This window comes from Leuciscus leuciscus (assembly GCF_965113295.1).
Source record: "Leuciscus leuciscus genome assembly, chromosome: 13".
Taxonomy (NCBI): Eukaryota; Metazoa; Chordata; class Actinopteri; order Cypriniformes; family Leuciscidae; genus Leuciscus; species Leuciscus leuciscus.
Genome location: NC_138737.1, coordinates 16,984,880 through 17,009,572, shown reverse-complemented (window position 1 = coordinate 17,009,572; position 24,693 = coordinate 16,984,880). Strand labels below are relative to the sequence as shown.

General features: G+C 38.1%; 1 protein-coding gene across 5 annotated transcripts in view; it reads right to left on the bottom strand.

The window, feature by feature from the left end:
- Positions 1-24,693, bottom strand: part of grid2 (glutamate receptor, ionotropic, delta 2) — a 438,477-nt gene that overhangs the window by 220,515 nt on the left and 193,269 nt on the right. Inside the window, exon 1 of one of the 5 annotated variants that reach the window (XM_082188354.1) lies at positions 20,252-20,541. The exons of the other annotated variants lie outside the window; for them this stretch is intronic. Within the exon in view, the coding sequence (XP_082044480.1) occupies positions 20,252-20,285 (34 nt within the window). The 5' untranslated portion in view covers positions 20,286-20,541. Of the gene's footprint in view, positions 1-20,251; positions 20,542-24,693 lie in introns of those variants that run through there. 5 annotated transcript variants of the gene reach the window in all.

The following is a 24,693-nucleotide window of genomic DNA, read 5'->3' as shown; positions in this document are numbered from 1 at the left end:
AAACACTAAAACACACACAATGATACAAACAGTGAAACATCCCACTGATGTTGGATTGTATATCACTGCTCTTGGAACATTGCTTGACCAATCAGATTAGAAGAAAACATAATGATCAACTGATGAATGAGCAGGAAGGACCATTTCCCCATCTAATCATTAATCTTAAGATCAGACAGATCCTAAGATCTAACCCCACTGGCCACTTCTAACAGCAAAGCAAACCATAAATTGGCCTAACAAAATTACTTCTCCCAGCCGAACACATGCTGCCATCAACAGATGCCCTCCAGGCTGTTTAGCGAGGTGTGCTGAAATTTGCTATTACAATGAAACATTGACCTTGATCCTTTTATTCAACTGGATGAAAATCAAAGTCCTCTCCCAGCGGTTGAAGAACAGAAGAGAGCCAGGCTGGTGTGGGCGAATGTATCAGATTAGGTGGGAGCTTTAGAAAGTGTGCTAGCTTTCTATTAGCCTTTACAGTGTGTGTGTTCTTAAAACCTGTACTCAAATTCTAAAGCACTAATGAAAGCAAATGAGTAATGATGACTGTAAATATCTTGGGAAAATCTTATGATGTGTTACAGGAGGACCACTAACACACACAGCGCCCAAGTTGCGCCGGGCCGGGTTTTAATCCAGGACTAATTACAGTCCTAAAAGGCTTCAGATCGATAAAGGGTGCGTGAGGGAAGCAAGGGCTTGGGAATGTTTCTTGTTGTGGAAAAGACCTAATTTGTCAAATGAAATCACACAGCTTTCTCAACCTGATAAACCAGCTCTACTGCCAAAATCCTCCTCTGCTGGTTTAGCAGCTCTTTCTTCTATATCATGTCCAATTTGTGTGATCCATGTAAATTTCCTGCAAACTACATTTGACACTTGCTTTTCAAGCCAGAAGTTGGTGAAAAAGGGCAAAGGAGAAGGTTATGTAAGCAGGTTTTTACATACATACGCGAGCGTCGATATCTCGCGCCGCAGCTGTGCGCCGTCACCTCGGCTAACCTGTGGCAGAGCGATTTACAAATGGTGCTTTCTCCGCCCGCCGGGGGGAAATATTTATTTTTTCTTATTTCTATCTGCAAGATGATCGATCAAAGCTGCTTGTTTGAAGATAAGGCTAGTGATGGCAAATCCGCTTGAGTAATTGTGCAGTTAAAGATTGCCACAGCGCAACCTCTCCATCACTCTCCACAATCAAGCTGATAAATCCTCCCTCCCCCTCCCCCCCCATCCGCCGGCATCTGACTGCGCACCTATCCTTCATTTTGGCTGAGGGGATGCGGTGTGGAAATCTCCAAACCGAACGCCGACTGCACAGGAAGGGAGAGGTCTCCTACTGCACAATTTCATATGCTTCTGCTCTGTTTATCACAGGACATCATGACTTTGCCACACTTTCTAACAACGAAAACGTCACGCCAAAGGAATAAAACAGGAGAAAGAAAATAAAAGTTTTTTTTTATGCCATCCATTTTACAAGTGACCCTTCTTGGCCCTGTCTTTTTCTCCCCGCTAGTTTCATATGATGTGTGATTCTTTTTTCTCTCGTTTTCTCTCAATTATTTTTCTTCCCTGGTCAGGTACTAACAGTGCTGCAATGTTAAATCAGTACATCATGGTGTAGACCCTCTCAGTCTTCTCAATAATGGCCTTCAACAGGTCTCTCTAAATACATAAAGCAAAAACTGAAAATATAACAAATAGCTACTTAGCATAATGAGAGTCTAATTTTGTAAATGAGAAAAACAGCACTAGTCCAGCACTAGTCTCATTGAATACAGTACACTTTACTTGCATTAGTGTTTCACAAATACCATGTTGTTGTTGTTGTTGTTGTTGTTGTTGTTGTTGTTGTGAGACTTATCTATTATAAGATAAGTATTATTACTTATTAATTTATCTATTATTAAAATGAAATTAACCTAGCATTAAAAGTATGCATGTGCAACCGATTTCACTATAGTCAAAATTATGAGATGCAATGAGATTCAAAATTTTGACAAAAAGAAATTATGTCAAATTCATTTTTTAAAGTCTTTTTTGTCATAATTTTGACTTTTGATCTGATAATTATGACAATATCTCATAATTTGTATCTCATAAATTTAGACTTTGTATCTCATAATTATGGCTTACTAACACATTTTCTTGAAACAGTAGGCTGCACATTTCTGCCACATTAGAAAAAAATAATGGTTACACTTTATTTGATTATACACTTTAGAGATTTTACTAACTTTAAGTAACTTTGCAAATTCATGTTAACTATTACTCATTAGTCTGTCAGCCTAATATCTACTAATACTTTATTTTGATGGTCCCCGAACAGACATTCTACTGACTGTAAGTTACTTTTCAAATAGGCCTACATGTCAATGTAGCAAGTAGTCCACTGATGGCAAGTTGAAACAGAACCAATGTGCTGTTTATTGGAGTAAACGTGAAACCATTACAAAATAAACAAACAAAAAAACAATGGCATGACTTGACTATACTGTAACTTAACTTGAAACATGAACTGAATACAAACATGAACTTGGACATGATAACGACTCACCAACAGTGTCAGCCTATGCTCATTTAAAAGACTAAAATGTCTGTTGAATTGGCACAAATAGTAACCAACTGATTATCTTTTCGACTGTAGGCTAACTATGATCCTAGAATAGGCAATGGGAATACTGAAGTTTATTCTTGACAACATGCAATCAAACATGAAGGAATAACTTGTGGTGATTTTTACACTGGCATGCACAGAAAAAGAAACAAAAAGAGCCAGAAAATGTTTTGTTTAAACATAGAAAATGATATGTTTAAAAGGCTTAGTAAAAAAAAATATATGTTTGATTCTGTAACAGAGCAAAAAAAATGAAATTATAATTACTCAGGCAATTTTGCTAATGTGACTTTTTAAGCCTATAATTAGGTTTGTCCTTGAGTCTTGAAGAAACTTTTATGAAACTAAGTATTCAAAGCATAAAATATTAGATTTACATGGCAGGTGCAAGGGATTTGTTTTATTCTGAGATTAGTGATGGACAGAGTGTGTCGGAGGCTAATGAGATCTGATGATGTACACTCGTTCTAAGTTTATCCTCATTATTGAAAATGAGAGCTTTATATATATAGCTGCCTCTAGCTGTTTAGAAAATGCTATAATTAAGGCCTTTGACAGCTGTTCTATCATACTCCATTATTACACTGACAGAGGTGTACAACTGGGAATGCTGCATTAAACTAAAATCCATCTTTCATTCTGCTTCTTCATATACATACAACAGTTCTCATTACCCATAAGAGTGCACACAAATTCAAGCATAAAATCTGTGTGGAATGGTAAGCAATTGGATTAATATTATGTTATAATTTTAGTTCTAATGTTCAAATGGCAGATTGACAGCTTTACTAGTTTTGCCGTCCTCAACATTATCAAGGCAAGATTATCTATAGTCAGAGCAACGCACTGCCGCTGCTACCATGCTTTCATGAGACCAAAACAGATTTTCATTTTATCTTGTGTTACAGATTTTATTTTCAGCATTGCAAGCAGCCCAGTAAAATGTGACACTATGACTTATCCTGGACTAAGATGGAATGAAGATAAATTTGTTGGGATAGATTAAATGTGTTCAAATTGTTTCACAGCTTATCTTAATACCTCATGAGGCTAGCAGATCCTTCAAGTCCTGTAGGTTACGATGTGGAGCCACCTTGGATCAAAACTTGTTGGTCCAGCACATCCCACAGATGCTCAATTAGATTGAGATCCAGGGAATTTGGAGGCCAGAGCAACACCTTGAACTCTTGATCATGTTCCTTAAACCATTCCTGAACAATGTGTGTGGCAGGGTGCATTATTGTGCTGAAATAGGCCACTTCCACCAGGGGACACCATTGTCAAGAAAGGGTGTACCTGGTCTACAACAATGTTTAGTCAAATTGATGTCCACATGAATTGCTGGACAAAGGGGTTTCCCAGCAGAACATTGCTCAGAGCATCACACTCCCTCCACCGGCTTGTCGTCGTCCCACATTGCATCCCGGTGCCATCACTTCCCCAGGTAAAGGCTGTCTACGTGGTGTAAAAGAAAACAGGACTCAACAGACTAGACGACTTTCTTCCACTGCTTCAAGGTCAGTGCCGACACTCGCATGCCAATGTAGGGACGGTTTTGACGGTGGACAGGAGTCATCATAATCACTCTGGCTGGTCTGCAGCTCTGTAGAGTGAGATGCACTGTGTGTTGTGAAATTCCTCCAATAACCATCATTACAATTTTGTGTGAATTGTGCCACAGTAGACCTTCTGTTGGCTCGGACCAGACAGGATAGCCTTCGCTGCCCTCATGCATCTGGTGTGTGGTTTGTCCTTTTTGGACCACTGTTGGTAAATTCTCATCACTACTGAGCGAGAGCCACCCACAAGCCTTGCCGTTTCAGTGGTATACTCTGACCCTGTCGCCTTGCCATTCGAATTTGTCCCTTGCCAACGTAGCTCAGATCTTAATTACTGCTTACAAGAACTGATTGTTTGCTTATCAATCTAACCTACCCAGACCTTAATATTTGTGGCCTGGTTAGGAGATGATCAATGATATCCCCTTCACCTGTGACTGGTCATAATGTTTTGACTCATCAGTGTATATATAGATACGTACACTATATATAACATTATTCCAAATCTTTAGAAACAATGAAACTGTATAAATGGAACATAAAATATATAGCTGCCTTTATATTTTACGAAGGGCATAATTACATGAGGAATCATCATATTTGAGGGACAGTGGCATCAAAAGGTTTTGAGAATGGCACATTGACTTGGCCTTACTCAAATATTGGGGACACATTTGACAAATGACTGTACAGTACCGGTTGAGCAGAAAGTCCTTGCAGTCATATGGTTTGGGCGTGTATTATTGCACTAAGTACCTGTGGGCATGTGCGCCCTCATTTAGAATAATCTACATTCATCAACATTAGAATGAGAGTGGAAAATTTGTATGAGATACTTTTCCGTGCACAAAAATACACAACATGTGTGCAATTATTAATGAACGAGACCAAATGAATTAATATCTGAGCAAAATGTTTTGGTTTGTGTTGGGCTTTTGAATAGCACTATCATCTCATCTCTCATCCCGCTCTGGTCTTGGGAGGTGAATTCAACTTCAAACTCATCCTACAGAGCCTTTCCAGCAGTCGGGCCCTGACACATTTTTTGTCCCCTCTCTCAAAATACCTTTGTTTGACTTCAATGTCACACTCAGATCAGATCTCCAGACCTTGACTTCTTTATTTCTTCTTTATATATAGAGATTTTTTTTCTAGCCAGAGAAACCTTTGCTATTCTCCTGTCAGACTAAAACAGGGTGCAATACTTCACTAGTGTTTTTAAATTACCATCACTGACTTGTTGGATGCAGCCCACAGGAATTTGTCATTTTACTGAGAAGAGGAAAGATGATGAGGCTCTGTACATTCTCTACATGCCTCTGAAATACCACCTTTCACATTTCCTACATTTTCAAGATGTTCTCTTTGCTTTAAATAAGCGGCGTAGCTGTCCTTCAAAAGGGCAATCGAGAGATTTTAAACAAATAAATAGACTAAATAGCCATGACCCCACTGTACAAGACTATTCATCATTAAAACGAGGACCTTCAGATTGCTTGACAAGACACTGGCTGTTTCTCAATATGCGTTCTTAAGCAATCTTGCATCCTTGTGTTCTCGTACTACGTCATCATCAACCGTCCAAGTTAAATTAAAATATTCAAGAGCGCAAGTACACAGGACGCATGAAAGTACCCGGATGTGAGAGAATCGAACCATTAGAAATCCCAGAAGACGCTGCGGGCGGTCGACGTACTGAAGCCTGTAAGCTTTAAACTTCTCGTTCTCACTTAAGAGATTCCCGATGAAAGCTGTCAAATACGTTACAGCTCATGAAAGTAAACATTTGTCTGTTTCTTTTGCTTAATTTTAAAATTTAATTATGTTGTATTTATTGTGCATTGGTCGCTTACTCGCTACTTATAATATGCTGGGGTGGTCAGCTGAGCAACAAGATCGCAGCACATGTCAATTCTCACAAGGATGTGTCCTCACTCCTCACGTCCTTCCGAGTTTGTTCTATCAAGGTCGCCTGGCAAGACCGGTCTCCACAAGAATGCAAGTCCGTTCTTTGCGTTATTGGCATTGAGAAACAGCAACTGAGTTAACTGGATTATCCAACATTTGCATCCTGTATTGTTTTTGTTATAACATTTAACGGGATTTGTGGGTCACGCAGATTTTTAAAAAATAAATGATATATATATATATATATATATAATAAGAAGAAGATAATAATCAGAAATTTTCTTGAGCACCAAATCAGCATATTAGAATGATTTACTATAATTTAGAATGAATTTTCATTAATACATATATTAGAACAGAAATTAATTCATGTATTTGTTATAATAATATTTCACAATACTCTGTGTGAGCAGAAGAGACTTCTTTAAAAAAAATAAAAAAAAAATAATAATTCTTACTGACCACAAAAACTTGAACGATAAGTGTATAAAAAGGGGGGACATTACTAAATTCATGCTTTAAAGCACTGCTGATAAAAGTATATTAAAATACATATTAATATATGCTAAACTGTGTCTTCTATTGTGTTATAATCTATCTCAGATAGCCCTGCCCCTGAACAACACATGAACAATGCAAACTGTGATTGATCACTTTACATGCCATTCGGACGGCTCTTCCTGGGTGGTTCCCGACCAGAGTAATCTACAGCATGCATTAGTCAAAGGTCTATACTTTTATGCTCCACAGGGACCATTTTCTACTTCAAGTAGCCAGAGCTTCTATCCTCGATCGATTATGGCACAGCTGCAGATACCTGGCTGGCCTTCAATAACCACAGGCTTGACGTACACCAACAAAAAGTGAAGAAATGGGCCCTCTCATGCTGGGCCTATTCACTTTAAATGTATCTAACAGTTCCAACAAGACAGGAGTCGATTCTCTGCTCAATATAATCTCCATCCAAACCAGTTTAAACTGAATTCAAAGCTGTTTTAAGGCAGTTCCTCCTTTCAACAGTGCACAAAAATGTCCTCCATGGCTGAAAATGGCTGGCAGGGGGCGGTACACAGATGGGTCTAATGCCATTAGAAAGATGTCGAAAGTTGGCAGAAACGGCTATGGAATGAGATGTGGCGAGTGGACGGTGGAATGAATCCACTAAACTCTTCATCTCCGTCCGTCTCCATTCCTCAGTGATTTATATTCATCCCTCAGATCATCTGCAACCGCTGTCACGCTCAACGCGCCCACAGAAGGAATAATGTGATATTTTTAATGGACTTCCAAGACGAATGTGAGAGTGATGGTACGGATACAACAGAAGCGTTGCAGGTTTTTTTTTTTTTTTTTTTTTTTTGCATGAATGTTTTATGGTTATTTAAACAAGTCAATTTCATGCAAATGTGACCACTGCTTGCCATGGCAGAATTTACAAACAGCAGGCGGTGGATGGGCCAGACGAATACAGTGGAGCACTTTAGTGCTGATTATTACAGTTGCAAATGCCTCTGCTGTACGAGCTGCACTGCACTTGCATGTGACACGCTCACCCCGCAATCTGGCTGCACTACAGTGTTTCTTTTTCAAAGAGCTTTATTTTATACTTCTCAATCATTTCTGTTCAGCCTCTCAAAATAGGCTTCTCTCTAAACAAAATCACTTTTTTTTGGTTGTCCTCAAAGCAATCTGAAGTACACTTTGTCCCCACACACAGACACACAATTTCTTTCTCTCTCTCTCTCTCTCTCTCTCTCTCCCTTTGTCACTCATTCTCTTTTGTTTGTATTGAAATGTTACGGACAATAGGTGATCAGGGCACGAGCCAAAGACAATTATCAGAAAGTAATTAAACAATTATCACTTTCACATAAACAAGATTAATGGGATAATTAACCCTTTAATGGGCCTCAACCATTTGGTAGAGCACATTTCATGACATGATATCTTGTTTTTTTTATTGGTTTTTTTTACACTTATTGTAACATCACTAAAGTCTCTCTGCTACTTTCTGTACGTAAAGTGCAAACAAACAAACAAACAAAAATACTAATTACTGTGTTTTTGTGCTTTAAATACACACATCATTTGATGCAATATAGATTTAGAGGGCTTGCTAAACAGATCGAAACAAAAAAGAGGCTGATCATTAGGTGATCATTTTTGGAAAACATGCTCAACCCAATATTACTGAAACTACCATTTCACCTTGGAGTTCAATTCTGTTTTAAACATGAAATAAAATGCTTTTTTGATATAATAATAATAAACTATGCACTACCATTTAAAAGTTTAGGGTCAGTAAGATTTTGTTTAAAAGAAATGAATGGTTTTATTTAGCAAGGATGCATTAAATGGATCAAAAGCGACATCAAAGACTTTTACATTATTACAAAAAATTCAATTTTTTGAACTTTCGATTATAGAATCCTGAAAAAATAGTATCACGACTGATTAACAATATTAATCAGCACAGCTGCTTTCAACATTGAAAATAATATAAATGAATGTCCTTGAGCATCAAATCAGCATATTAGAATGATTTCTGAAGGATCATGTGACGCTGAAGACTGTAGTAATGACTGATGAAAATTAGGTTTGCCATCACAGGAATAAATTATAATTAAAATAAAAAACTATAATTTTAAATTGTAATAATAATATTCACAATATTTCTTGTTAAGTGACTTTTTTCAAAAAAAAAAAAAAAAATTAAGATATACATACACCAAACTTAATATATAATAATATAGTTTATACTATAATATATTTTTAGAACATATAATATCTTACATAAAATGCAAACATTGATAACAGTAATGGCTAATAGTAAGTTGACCACATTAGGCAAGGCAAGGCAAGGCAAGGCAAAGCAAGGCAAGGCAAGTTTATTTATATAGCACATTTCATACACAATGGCAATTCAAAGTGCTTTACATAGAAGAAATTAAAATAATGAAAAGAAATAAGAATAATTAAAACAGTTTAGAAAAATAAAATAAAATACAGTACTTTTAAAAAATAAAAAAAGAATATTATTATAGATCTTTCCTTCAAAGGATTCCCTTAAGACTTAAATCTTTCAACCTTCTTTTAACCTTCAATTAGTGTCTATGGTAACCATGGTAAGAGAACATTTTATTGTAAGTTTTACTACTGATGGGAATCTCAACAATTTGGCAGTGGCTCATGTTAATAATAATAATAAATAAATAAATCCCCAATGAAAAAGCAAAGAATGTATTATTGTTGTTGTTGTTGTTGTTGTTGTTTGCGTCCATTCAAGCGTTAATAGAATAATATAATGTATGACCAATATCCTTAATCATTAGTCAATCATATTAATGATGCCTGAGGAAATCTACAGCACAGTTAATAATATAATATGATATAACAAATATAAAAGAGAAAACATAATATTCGTCTCAAATGACTTTCAAGCAGCAGTTATGCTGGAAGTCTTCAAAATGCACCAACACACTCTACCCTTTTCTACTGCTGTCACTACCCTTCTCAGTAAAGCCCTTAAACCCAAACTACATTTATTTTGCCCTTATCATTGTTTTTTATTATTCTACAAAAATCAAATGGAGGATTTCAGTGTCATAATCGACCGGGCACATTCTGATTAATTGGCTGCTTAAGAGAGAGAAGGTCTGGTAGAAATGCTGAGATGGGTGGCATTTTGATGGTGCCAGAGGTGAAAGTTTACCGGTCTAAAGGCTGATTTATACTTTTGCGTCGGACCTCTACGCTGTAGACTACGCATTGGTTTTCATTTATACTTCTGTGTCGTTGTCCGTGTTGACGTGCAATTACACATGGAGAGGGAGCATGTGAAACCCGAGGGAGGGGTTCAAGCAGACCAATCACAGCGCTTGCCGTACGCGTAGAATTGACGCGTTTTTACATTTTTGGAGAGGTGCACGTCAGGGTACGCCGAAGGGTACGCGCGCTACACACAGCCTATGATGCAGCTATGTAGGCTTAAGCCCTTTGCAATCTGATTTTCTGAACCATTAAATAGCAGTGTACGGACCGCAAGCCAGAAGAACAGAAAGATGAGGATGGGGAGAGATATAAATATACTGAAGGATGAAATGAAAAGTATGGAGGTGAAATTAGTTCAGGCCTCCACTGACCAAACTACACAACAATATACATTTGCATAAACTTTGGGGAAATTATTGCCTATTTGATCCGTTTTAAACATGAAATAAAATGTTTACAGGGCAGGTTTACAACATATTTAGGCTTGTGCTATCTGTCAGTCATGTGGTAGAAAAATACAATACATGACCAAGAAAAACAAAAAAAATATTCATATATATTAGAGCTACTTCACTGGCAAGAATACTGATGTAAGTGGAATTACCAATTACTTTCTTCTCCCCTCATAGCAATATCTAATAATAAAGCTGACATTACATTCTCCATCATTTATCTTGATTCTATCTATGTGCAGGTATGGAGAGAAAGCCCTGTAAAATTAAAGTATGTGTCTCTTGTGTAAACAGCTAAAAACAATGCCTTAATCTGGCAGAAGTTATTCCTCACAGCAAACTTGTTTAGATGTGACAGAAATGAAAAATTGTCATATTACATGATAGTTTTTTTTTTTTTTGGTTTTTTATTCCTCGAGGGAACTCATGTTATATATCACTGGTACCAGTGATACATTAGCTTTGCTGATGGAAACATCACAATCTAAACCTTAAAGAGACAGTTCACCCAAAAATCTAAAATTTACTTTTACATTATTTTCACATACAGTAAAAGTACAAAACAACAGTGACTGAACAACATTGACTACCATTGTATGTACAAACAAACAATAAAGAAATATATAAAAATTCCAAATAAATATATTCTGCTTTCCACAGAGGAAAGTCAAAGGTTTGGAACATCATGAAGGTGAATAAAGGTGAAAGAAAAAGTGAACTGTTCCTTTAACTTGATAGTAGACAGTCACGCAAGAGTTTTGATTGAGGAGATAGCAGCAATCGTATTCATAATATTCTTAGTAGACCCTTTCTTACCTTGTGCACCTCAAGTTCTGCGAGCCAGAAACAAAATGCATCAAACACTTTAATACAACATCAATGACAGAGAGAAAGTGAGTTTAGAAACGCTTGATAGGCCGTAATGAACTACAGCATGTGAATTCAAATGTCCTTTAGTCACATTTTATGTCTTGTCTTGACAGTCACAGTATGTTAGTGTAAATCTGTTGATGTGGAGTAGTAGCATAGAGTTCAAAGTTGCACTGCAAAAAAAGGTGATTTTCTAACTTAGTCTTTTTGTCTTGTTTCCCAGAAAAAGTATGTCAACATTCTTAAATCAAGATACATTTACTTAAGAAGCAAAATGACTTAAAAATAAAATCTTGTTTTCCCCCAAAAAACTAAAAACTAAAAAAATCAATCAATAATCAATCAAGTAAATTTAAACAATAAAAAAAGAAAATCAGAAAACAGAGTACTTACTGTATATCTTATGCCATTTTGCTTCTCAAGTAATGTATCTTGATTTAAGAATGTTTAAATATTTTGACAACAACACTGGGCAAGAAAAAATAAAACACTTTGGTAACACTTTCTAATGTCTGTCTGTATCCATTTTGTACGTCTTCCATGAACACTCTAAATGTTGTGTTGTTGTGTATAAGGTTATGGCACTATGCATGCATTATAATGCATTAAGAATACCTTTATGATGCATTATAAATGCATGCTTCATCTGGTGTTATAATGCATTGTACTCTTAAACATTATAACCACAAAAAGGTATGTATTATAATGTATTGTAACTGTTGTTATGATTATTTATCAAGATGATACAGCATATTATATGGTTGTTTATAAGGCATTATCCGTGTATTATAATGGTTTAAGAATACCCTTATAATGCATTACAAATACAGGCTTCATAGAAAGTGTTACCAACACTTTTTTTTATTATTATTGTAATTTCAGCATTTATTGTTTCCAATTCCTTTGGAATTGTTATTATAATTCCTTTGGAATTGGAATTGGTCAAAATAAGTGTTAAAAATGTGTAAAAAAAAAAAAAAGAGACAAAATATGATTTTTGTCACAACAATTTCTTTGAAATAAAAATACACACTTCACCAAGGATCCAAGCACAAAGGCTGCATCTTCAAATCTTAGTATGCTCTTACCATTGTGCCCTCCAGTACAGCACTTAATTCCAGGTTGCTCAAGGGGAACTGTCCTTTTAGAAAAATGTACCATAAGAAGCTTCAGCTACCCGATAAACAACAAACCTTTCAGCCGCTTAAAAAAAAAAAAAACCAGTTCAGACTAAGTGGACTTCTCTGAACAACATGTGTACATTTTAAACGGCTCTCTCTGGAATATCAAGGTGTATTCCCAAGTGAAATGTCTAGGAATGTAATTGATAATTCATCTGTGCTTGAATGCCGACTAGTGTCACTGTAAAGTGTTTGCAAGGCTCTCAAAGCATTCTTAATGGAATCCAGCCATATAAATCTCTCTGTTTCAGGCCGCATCACTCAGAGACTCTGACAGCAATACTCTCACAAGCCTCCCACAGTGGGGTTTGAGACATCGTCTCCGAGATTTATTCCCATATTGCGGTCGATCAGTCAAGCCAAATCAAGTAGATCCTATTTGTACTCAGGCACGTCAGGCCGCTTATTGTGCTTTATGGAAATTGCAGGTGCTAAAGTGCGGTGGTGATTATCACCTAAAACAAAAAGTTTTATGGCTGGATTGGGAGCTGGCAATTCCCATTTTTCCTGTCTCAAACACACTGTCAATACAGAAAGAAAAGACTGTTCCATTTGCAAACAAAGATTGTTATTCAGAGACTCGCACCTTTAGCGACCATTGTACTGAGAACAGTGATTTCTTCTTTATTGGATCATCTGTTGGCAAATACTGATCACCTCCCTGTAGGTAATTACATGGTACCACTCTCATTTGTCTGTGAACAGTAATTTCCATAAATTAGTCCTGTGACTTCATGAATTTATTTGATTACATATTCTGTCTCTGTGCCGGGCGGTCCACGAATTTGGAAGTCTAATTAAAAATGTTTTAGCATAAATACATCCCCATATCGTATCACAATCGCAAAGTTTACACCTGGTGTTAACATCATTTTCGGGTAAGTCGAACATGTGGTCAGTGCTAAATCATCGTGTAAATAGTCCAAAATATGAAACCGTGTGATCATATTGTTTTTGTAAGAACCACCCATTCACCTTTCAAATAAACCACCTTGCCAATACAATAGGCATGTTCGACTTTATGCAGCACTGCACAGCCTGATCACTGTCAGACTTGAAGCAGTGCATGCTGGTCAGAACTTTTGTCCAACTTGAGACAGGGTTTGGAATGAATTATCATATTCACTATTTTTTAAACCCAATATTGTTTTTTTCTGCACTGTGGTCTTTAATCTCCGGCAAGTTGCTGACGCATGAGGCTTTCAAAGCGAGGAAGGCATGAAAAGGAGCCGAGAGTGAAAGCCTCAGTTAGGACCTGGTTACGGGACCCTGTTTCTGTCCCTGCAGAGAGAGCCAGGGAGCAGAGGAGCAGAAAATCGATGGCTAAAAGACATCCATGTTTGACTGAATCCAGCTTGCTTGTTCCTCTCACGCCGGGGGGTCTCTGCTTCATCGTGTTGTAGTTATCTGGGTTTGCGAGATTTAAAAAAAGCTCATCGATAAGATCTTCTCACGGTCGAATGAATAGCGGCGGCATGGACGCTGAGTCCGGAGATTATCAGAATGTCCCTGTCGTGCGTGCAAACCTACAGCCCCGAAGGATCCTGCCTCTGTTTACAGCTTGTAGAGTCATTATATAAAACCTCAATATAGTCACCATAAAAAAAACATGCTTGGTGTGGAAAGCAGCTCAGACTTTAGAGGTACAGTAAAGGGAACAGTATCTCAGCGTGGGGGAAGATCCCTTGGAGGGCATCCAGAGACACTGCATCAGAGAGATAAAGCCGACAGAAGTCTGCTGTGGTTGATAGGGTAATGAACACAGCCTTGTTTAAGGAAGGGCTTGAAATTGAGGTGAGCTTTCAGACACCTTGACACCAAAAAGCATGATGTTAATTGTGGATTTCGAGCAGCCCGGATCCAGTTCCTCAGATGGTTTCTACGCGGAGTGAAGTCCAAGTACTGATCTGACGCGTTGCCGCACAAATATCAAAATTCACTTTTTGTCACACCTGCCAAGGCGAGTGAATTGAGAAAATTCACAGACCATAAAACTTACTCATAATTAAAATTTTCATTTTAGTTTTATTCAAATCTAAAATAAATATTCAGAAGTTTGTACATATGACAAGGACATTTCTTAGCTGTTTTCCTTGTTACCTGAAATGAATTAGCTTCTCTCTGTAAAATTGCGTCATTCAATCCTCGTATTCTACTCCAATCTATCTATCTATCTATCTATCTATCTATCTATCTATCTATCTATCTATCTATCTATCTATCTATCTATCTATCTATCTATCTATCTGTCTGTCTGTCTGTCTGTCTGTCTGTGGGCCTATTTAGAGGCATCTGCATCGCATGATCATAATGAGGAATCGTTCGAAGTTTGCTAACACCAAATTCTGTAACCAGGCCAATTAGAGCATGTGCCACAGCCTGCCAGATTAGTTCCTCGCTCAAAGTCACAGGAAGTGCATTTGCATATATTTAAGGCAATCAATATGCAAGGTCAGGATAATGTGAAATACAGGGCTAATGTAAAGCAAGCCGATACGCGCCTCAGCCGATAGCCATGACCCTAATGGGTTTCATCTCTACACTGCTCGTTGTAATCACTTAAACAAACAACATCTGTAATTACTGTCTGATCTTATTTGAACATGAGCCAAATTACTCTTCAATTACAAATTCAATGAGCTCCGTGTGTCATTTGGGAGCAGTTCCTCGGTTTGTTGGCCTAATCTCCGAGGTTGGCGTGTTCGGAAGAAGGCAGATTTGTAAAAGGTTCAAGAAATGTCAAGATAGATATTTATCAAGAGAAGAGGTCTGAAAGGTACCGCTGCACATATTAAAGCGGGAATAAACCATCAGCTCGATTCCTGAAATGAGGAAGGAAATAAACAGCCATCGATCATAACATTCGCTTCATTTCGAACCCTGCCAACAGGTGCCCCAGAGGGGAAACTCTTAGCTTATTATGAGGATGTGTCAGACCAGATCATCCAACAGGACTCGGTTATATCAGGTGATGTGGCAGACAGAAACACACCATCTTAGCTTCTGTGTGTAGAGCTTTAAACAGAGCACGTCTCTCAATAAACTCAAGAGATTTTCATTTGTTTAGAACAGCGATTCTAATGCAGCACTGCTAATTGTATTGTTGACACAATCTTCAGGGTAATTTGATAAAGAAAACAAGAATAACAACATAAAAAGGTATGAAAATAAATATCAATTTAGTCGACACTAAGCAGTATGACTGGGGGGAATATTATTTAGGAAACAGGAAAGGGATCAATGACATATAAGTCATGAAAAGGTCAAATTATCTGACATTTTAAGACTTACTGATTATGACAAAAAGGCATGAAGGCCTGCAGGGATCCTCTCTATGATATCATTTCATGTTTGATGTTTTTTTTCTTTTTGTTCTTCTTCTGCTTGACATTACTTTGATTTTGCAGATAAATGTTTTCAAATAAGCACTAAAGCAGCTTGTTAAATGGAAATGCTAATAAAATATGCCAAACATCTTTTTCAGAATTTACATTTTTAATAAATTGCATATAATCCAACTGTATATAATTTAAAAATATATATTTCTTTAAAAAAATAAATAAAAAAATAGAAAAAGTTACTGGATGCGTCTAATTGCACATTAGAAAGGACAGTAACCATTTAACAAATAGTTAAATTAGCAACAGTCAATAAAACACTACACATTACAAACAGTATCCAGTGAAACAAACTCCAGTTGAATAACATCCAAAATTTAGTTTTAGCACAGATTAATCATGCAAAACCAACTCTCCAAACATGCAATGTAAAGATTAGAGAGATTTTCACAGATTAAATAGCGCAAAACAAACTGAAAACAGATGGTGAAGGCGGGAAGTTCGGCAGGGTGCTCCGCATTACAGTGTGAAAAATCGTGTTGTTTAGAATCACGTTTACAAACATTTAACAGACAGCAACAGAGAATAAGCATCATAAAACTCAAGGTATCCACGCACAACAATGAACTCTGTTGCCAGTTCACAGTCACGAGGCAAAGCACGCCGGAATAATGCAGTTAGTCGTGTGGTGGCAGGAAAATGGAGGATTTTTTCAACAGCTGGCAATGCTGGTGGACCAGGTGTTTTCAGCTAGCTCAAATTTGCTCAGACATCCTTCCATGGCCAAGAGGCTTGCTACCTGCAGGTGACTAATTCAATACATAGCCAAAAGTGTAGACAAGGCCAGCACATTGGAAGGTGTATGGGAAATTGGAGGTGGGATGCCCATGATCAGACAAAATATCTGACACATGCTATATAGAAATCTAACTAATATAAATCACAAGGTTCTTCTTTTCTTTTTTCTTTTTTTAATTTATCTCTCTACAGTCTGTGCGAGAATAACAGCACCCCTGAGTCAGATACATATCAGTGTTATTGATTAATCATTATCTTTATATTACAGCGATTTGATCCATATTAGACTATCAAGATCACCTTCTAATTGGGTTTAATTTATTCCGACCTTTGCCGAACAATAATTAAGAGGTTAAAATGATCCATTACTGTAATGTGCCTGAGATTTTAATGATTTGCCATGAGATAATATCAGTGGTGGGTTGATAATCGGGTCATTTATTTTAGTGACAAGATGTAAAATCAATCTGTAAACAGGAAATAGATAAACAATTCTGTATTTACTTATTGGTAATTTATATAGAGTACACATTAATCCTGTTCCTTTCATCAAATGAATGAATTACATTTAGTAAAATATAGACATTTGCTACATACATTATATAAGATAATAAATTGCTTTCTAAGAAGGATCAAATAGTCCTGATTAGATTATTCACCAGAGAAATGGGAGAAATGATCTGCGAGGGTATTTTTACATGTAACAATAAGTCATAATTATCTTCATCAATATAATTACCCTATGATATCTCGACATTGGTGGCCTGCTGTACCCCAGCATTACAGCTACTCTGCCCCAGCTGGGCAGAAAATAGCTGCGTGGGCAGAAGACGTTTTTTTTAAAAGACAACAAAGGATGTGCACAGAAATGGCCTATTCTTTCCGTAGTGCTAATACAGCACCGGCTGTGGGAGAGGACAGTGGTACCTTGTGAATTGTTGGACAAAAGCAAATGACATGTGGATGAGTGACTTTCATGGGTTTTCGTCAATAACTGGGATTTAGATGCAGCAGATGTGAGGGAGGTAAAGTGTGAGAAAAACACTATACAGGAAAAATTGACACCTAAACGGATAACAGCAAGGGTCAGATAATAGCAGTACCGCTTTATGACTTCTACTAAGATAGAAAACACAAATCACAATGCTCAAAATGCTTTGAATGAATTAAAATTATGTTTGAATGTTTTATCTGCTGACAATATGAAGCTATAAAATACCCAGAGGACCTCCTTGAAGTAAGGGATTTTAAACCCATCTTTCACTCATGGAACCACATTTTAGCAATAAAGTCACAAATGAGAAACAAAGCTGTAAAATGCTAGATACAGTGAGTACGGAAAGTATTCAGACCCCCTTAAATTTTTCACTCTTTGTTATATTGCAGCCATTTGCTAAAATCATTTAAGTTTATTTTTTATTTTTTTTATTGTACACACAGCACCCCATATTGACAGAAAAACACAGAATTGTTGACATTTTTGCACATTTATTAAAAAAGAAAAACAGAAATATCACATGGTCCTAAGTATTCAGACCCTTTGCTGTGACACTCATATATTTAACTCAGGTGCTGTCCATTTCTTCTGATCATCCTTGAGATGGTTCTACACCTTCATTTGAGTCCAGCTGTGTTTGATTATACTGATTGGACTTGATTAGGAAAGCCACACACCTGTCTATATAAGACCTTACAGCTCACAGTGCATGTCAGAGCAAATGAGAATCATGAGGTCAAAGGAACTGCCTGAAGAGCTCAGAGACAGAATTGTGGCAAGGCACAGATCTGGCCAAGGTTACAAAAAAATGTCTGCTGCACTTAAGGTTCCTAAGAGCACAGTGGCCTCCATAATCCTTAAATGGAAGACGTTTGGGACGACCAGAACCCTTCCTAGAGCTGGCCGTCCGGCCAAACTGAGCTATCGGGGAGAAGAGCCTTGGTGAGAGAGGTAAAGAAGAACCCAAAGATCACTGTGGCTGAGCTCCAGAGATGCAGTCGGGAGATGGGAGAAAGTTGTAGTAAGTCAACCAACACTGCAGCCATCCACCAGTCGGGGCTTTATGGCAGAGTGGCCCGACGGAAGCCTCTCCTCAGTGCAAGACACATGAAAGCCCGCATGGAGTTTGCTAAAAAACACCTGAAGGACTCCAAGATGGTGATAAATAAGATTCTCTGGTCTGATGAGACCAAGATAGAACTTTTTGGCCTTAATTCTAAGCGGTATGTGTGGAGTCCAATACAGTCTCAACAGTGAAGCATGGTGGTGGCAGCATCATGCTGTGGGGGTGTTTTTCAGCTGCAGGGACAGGACGACTGGTTGCAATAGAGGGAAAGATGAATGCGGCCAAGTACAGGGATATCCTGGACGAAAACCTTCTCCAGAGTGCTCTGGACCTCAGACTGGGCCGAAGGTTCACCTTCCAACAAGACAATGACCCTAAGCACACAGCTAAAATAACGAAGGAGTGGCTTCACAACAACTCCGTGACTGTTCTTGAATGGCCCAGCCAGAGCCCTGACTTAAACCCAATTGAGCATCTCTGGAGAGACCTGAAAATGGCTGTCCACCAACGTTTACCATCCAACCTGACAGAACTGGAGAGGATCTGCAAGGAGGAATGGCAGAGGATACCCAAATCCAGGTGTGAAAAACTTCCCATCTTTTTTTTTTGCATCTTTCCCAAAAAGACTCATGGCTGTATTAGATCAAAAGGGTGCTTCTACTAAATACTGAGCAAAGGGTCTGAATACTTAGGACCATGTGATATTTCAGTTTTTCTTTTTTAATAAATGTGCAAAAATGCCAACAATTCTGTGTTTTTCTGTCAATATGGGATGCTGTGTGTACAATAATGAAGAAAAAAAATGAACTTAAATGATTTTAGCAAATGGCTGTAATATAACAAAGAGTGAAAAATTTAAGGGGGTCTGAATACTTTCCGTACATGTTAAGCCACACGGTAAGATATAAAAAGTCACAATTATAAAAACAAAAACAAAGGGCCAGATTTACAAAATCTCCAGCTGCAATCTAATAAAAGTGCAGATGGGAGTGGAAAGTTGAGCTTAGTGTTATCTGTTGATAATGTGCAAAATACAATGTCATGTCAGGCACTAAATCAGTTAAGACATGCTTTTTTGGGGAGGTAAATAATGGCGCAAATACCATTAGAATGACTACAGTACATGCACACCTTTGTAACTCATGTTGCATGATTTATTTAAATATTATCCGCCCATAAATGTAGTGGTCTGAAAGGGAAACTCCAACAAATGCCTATGCAATATGGTCAGCCGCAAAAATAACTGTGTCCACCGGCAACGGAAATTTTTCACTGTGTGTATTTTGTAAATCCTGACAGTTGTTTTTTAACACCGAAAGCAGGTTTGTGCTGGCACAAGCTGTTGATAAATCTGGCCCAAAATCTTAAATATGAGAACTAAAGTAACAACATTACTAAACCTTGACCCTTTGGTGTGTGGTAGGGCATTAAAGACAGAAGAAGGGAATAATAAAAAAAAATACAAAATAAAAAAACGGATTCAAAAAGACTCTAAATGTGTGTCCAATACAAGTAGAAGTATGTTATCCGGCAGTAAAAGGAGTGAAATGCTGCAGCTATTATTGTTACTATAAGATATGAAAGCTTTAACGTAACTTCTGCCGGGAAGACTCAATTGTTACGTCACTTTACCTTCTCATTTATCCAATCGTGTTCTAATACTTGTAGTATAAAAGATCGGTACTTACACATGTCTGAGTTCACAGATGCTGACGCTTTCATTCACCTCCATCCTCCCCACCACAACCAGGATGGTCCCTTCCCATACCTCCCAGGGGGTCGCTGCACCCCTGCCTTCGTCTTCAGGCAGGAAATTCAGATTCCGTACCCTCGGATTGCGAGCTACGGACGGGGCCTACGCCAAAGAACTTTATATCATAATACTTGCCTGCTGGGCTGTTAATAAATGCATACTTGTTACGTTATTTTGCCTCCCGAGTCTTTCTGGTAGAACTGTCATTATGGGCTTTTTGAATGGTTCATAGAACACTGACAGATTCTCCTTTGGACTTGTTTCATAAAACAAAGATTTGGTATTGCGATAATAGCTTACTTATGGCGGGCTGAGTTTAATATTTAGATTCTTGTAAATGTTTATTTGAAGAAGCGCCAGGCCCTGACTGCTCACAAGCAATGAATTTCAATATGTGTGTATGTGTGTATCTCTATATGAAACATGCAGGCACTTTTTCCTACTTCCTCCTGTGCTCTAGGATTCATAAATCAGTGCAGTGACATGAAACTGCACTTTTATTTTTCTTCTTATGGCTGTCATCATTACCATTCTAAGCTAAGGCACACTGCTCCCACTCCTACATCGTTTATCACCCGTCTGCTTTTCTCCCTATTGCTTTTTGTCTCTCTCTATCTCCTCTTCTGTCTCCTTTTCCTTGCACAGGAAGTTTTGTCACACTGAAAATGTGCCTATGAAAAGCCTTAACTGTTTTAGTTGCATTAAATATATCTTTAAAGGAATTTCACCCTCATGTTTTTTTCAAACCTGTACGAGTTTCTTTCTGAAAGACTGAAGGGAAATTCTGAAGAGCTGGTTGCTCTTTTCCATGCAATTACTATACAACGAAGGAGGACTGAAGCTTTCAAGCTTCAAACTGCACAAGCTCCATAAAATATCATTGTCCATATGCCTTGTGTGCTATAATGCAAGTCTTTCAATATCTTGGATGTAATAAAAGACTCATTAATTTCTCCTCAGCACATTCATAAGAGAAGTAGTCATGTCTAATTCACAAAGGAATTGTTCTTTTGATTGGGATCTTTTCAATTAATTGGTTGATTCAGTTCCATATATTTGAGCGCCGTGAAAACATCTGCATCCATTTAAAGCTGCAGTAGATCAGAAAATAATAGGCCTAGTCTTTATCGTAGTGCACAGTCGATAATAGTAGACAAGATGTGACTTCATGTTGATAGTACACCCAAAGAGTTCCTCCTCTTCCTCATAATTACTCAACTAATAGCAGCCCAGAATCTTTATAGCATCTTTGATGCTTTCACAAGGCTTTTCATCCACAGGAGACGTTGAGTTGAGGAAGTCCTGTTTTAGGTATGACTCATTCCAATTCCAAAGCAAAAGTTTCTTTTATCTGCCAGATCTGACTACTGGTTTCGTGGCGTCATCCATGCCAGGCGCGAGACTTGGAATAACACAACAATCATTCCTTTGAGAATTCGCCAGCTAGCACACCACCTCACTCGTTAATTACTTAATTAAACTAATGAGTTGGCGAGAAAACATAGTGTCATTCTCGACAGAGCGAGTCGACGTCTCCTTACTATCCCTAATCTCTGTGGACCGTCCAATCATTAGAATGACAAAAAAGAACGGGACTCATCAGAAAGACGCCTCGTGCTCTTGATTGTACCAAAACAAGACAGACGAGAAATAATTTGTGCTGAAAAATGTTGAATTCATTTATTATTACATGTCTTTTGTGAGACAGGCATTTCACTGGGTTCAATTTAATCTTACTGTGACTAATCCCCATTTGTCGTCTTGCCGGAAAAGGATCTAAGCTTTACTAGGACATCATAGACACAAAGGGAATACATGTTCAATGACAACTGCCTTCTGATGTGAACGTCTACTATTTATGGAAATATGCTATGGAAGACAGATTCGGATGCTGTCTCACAAAGGAAAACTAGATAGCTACATCTAGTGGACTCTGTACTCTGCCTCTCCATAAATAAACATAACATACAGTAATTAGTGTGTAAATAACACAGGCACTTTCAAGCGACTCAGTTGAGAGGTCTTTGATGTCTACCTAAAGCAGCAACAGCATTGAACACTGTCAAAATATTATACAGAGGATTAAGTACAAGGTAACATTTTGAGACTACAAAGAAAACACTATTATTTGTCGAACATGGGTTTAAACAAATACCGTGCACCAGGGCAGTATAACATTTTAGAAAGCTAAGTGCTATCAGATGAAGACTGTGGTTTCTCTTGCAATGGCCACGAAAAGGGCATTTTAAAAACAGGTGTTTTCCATTGTAAATAAAAAAAGAAGAAAAGTTTATCATAATTTACATAATTTCAGGTCGTTCCAAACACGTATGACTTACTTTCTTCAGTGGAACACAAAAGGAAATGTTTGGTACATTGTCTGAGCTGCTCTTTTCATACAAGGAAAGCAGATTTATTCTGCCAAACAAGCATTATAAATAAAGTCCATACACCATGCACTATATTCCAAATCTTCAGATGTCATTCAAAGTCTTATGGAATAAAACAGTAATATTGTGCAAAAATTACAATTAAAAATTGTTTTCTACTTTATATTTAAAATACAATTTATTCCTGTGATGGCAAAGTTGAATTTTCAGCAGCCATTACTCCAGATTTAAATTTGGATTTAAATTTGGAATCCATCAGCAAACATTTGACCGTGACGAGAATGAAAGGGAAGCGATTCTGCAGCAAAAGTTCCAAAATGGAGCTCAATCCTTTCTTTTGGATCACAGGAAAGATGTTTTCCTGGCAAACATGCCACTACAGTCATTTACACTAACGAACTACAGCAGCTCTGTCATGACAATCAGTGCATGTCTTATTTTCTGTCCGCTGTCTGTGAACCCACAATCAACATTCACGTTATCACATCTGTCTCCCGTAACTGTGATTCAGTGTAAAGACGTTTACACCTCCTTTGTGTCTCTGTGTACACACAAAGCGAATTATATACAGTGTAGATTGAACCAGGGCATCAGAATGGACGGAGTTGAAAAAGCAGCATGGAAAAGACATTCTGCCTAACATCATATTTTGCATTGCACAGAGTCAAATGATTTGCATAAGAATCAGACTGATCCAAAACCTTAATTCAACTCACTGACTTAATGATTCAGTCAGGATGATTTGAAAGACTTTTTTTGATGCCTTTGCTATTTTTTAATAGTCATATGGGTTTGACATGACATGAAGTAAAACCACAATAATCCATGTTTACTTAAAAAAGAACACTTTAATGACACTTATGTGAACTAATAATTTTATGAAGTAACAGCAATTAAAGTCTGTAAAGCCATAGATTTGATGACAAAATTATGACAGAATTATTATTTTTGTGGGCACAACTCCTTTAAGATTTAGTGGCAAGCAGGGTGGTGCCGAAAGCCGTGGGAATAGAGCAAGGCCTTTAGCACGATTGCTAATGAGCATCAACTACGTGCCACACAGGCCACGTGTCTCTCACGGAGGAGCTCCGGGAAGGATTAAAGGAGGAATGACGACAGTGAAGGATGAGAGAGGACCAGGCCTGGACTGTTTATGTTGTGCTTTTATGATGTTTATATGCGGCAGTTGTCCATGAGGGGCTGCCGCTTTACTTTCGTTTAGTTGTTTATTAAAGTATGTTGAACGTTCTCCAGTTCCCATCTCCTTCTTCCCTAAAAACAAACCTTGTTACACTGGTGCCGAAACTCGGGAGGAAAGAGCTGTCAAAGAGCCCTCTTCGCTGTGGGAAATCCGCGTTGCCATCCAGCTGAGCAGAGTCTACGACGCTCGATGCGGTGGACTGGAGTGATTTGCCAGGGGGACGGACTAACTCACTGCCGGCCACCTGGGTTCTGGAGGGGCGGCTGCCGTCTGAGAGGGAGCAGAGGAGTCGCCGCAGTTTGCTAAGGCCGCCATGATGGGGAGGAGCAGGGAACTTGTTGCCGGCTGCCCAAACCCAGAGAAGCTGTCGCCATCCACCAGGTGTCGGAAGAGTCAGAGGGCCGCCCACCGAGGGGTATCCAGCACCACCGGCAGGCATCACGGAGGAGTTCACTCAGCTGGTGGAGGACCGGATGGCAGTGCAGTTTGGGAACTGGTGAACGTTCAATATATTTAAATATATCAAAATAAACAAACAGCAAAATGAAATTAAAGAGGAGGCCTCTCGCAGATGAGTGCTACATATAAACATAATAAAAACACAACAAAAATGTCCCAGGCCTCACTCTGTTCCCACAGCTCTCGGCCCCGCCCTGCTTGCCACAGATATCTTCTTTTTTTTCCTCCCTCAGTTTTGTCTACTTTCATTTTTGATTAGTTTGTCTGATGCCAGCGTCGTGCTACGTAAATCATGTCTCACAGAAGGCACACAAGCAGAATAAAGCT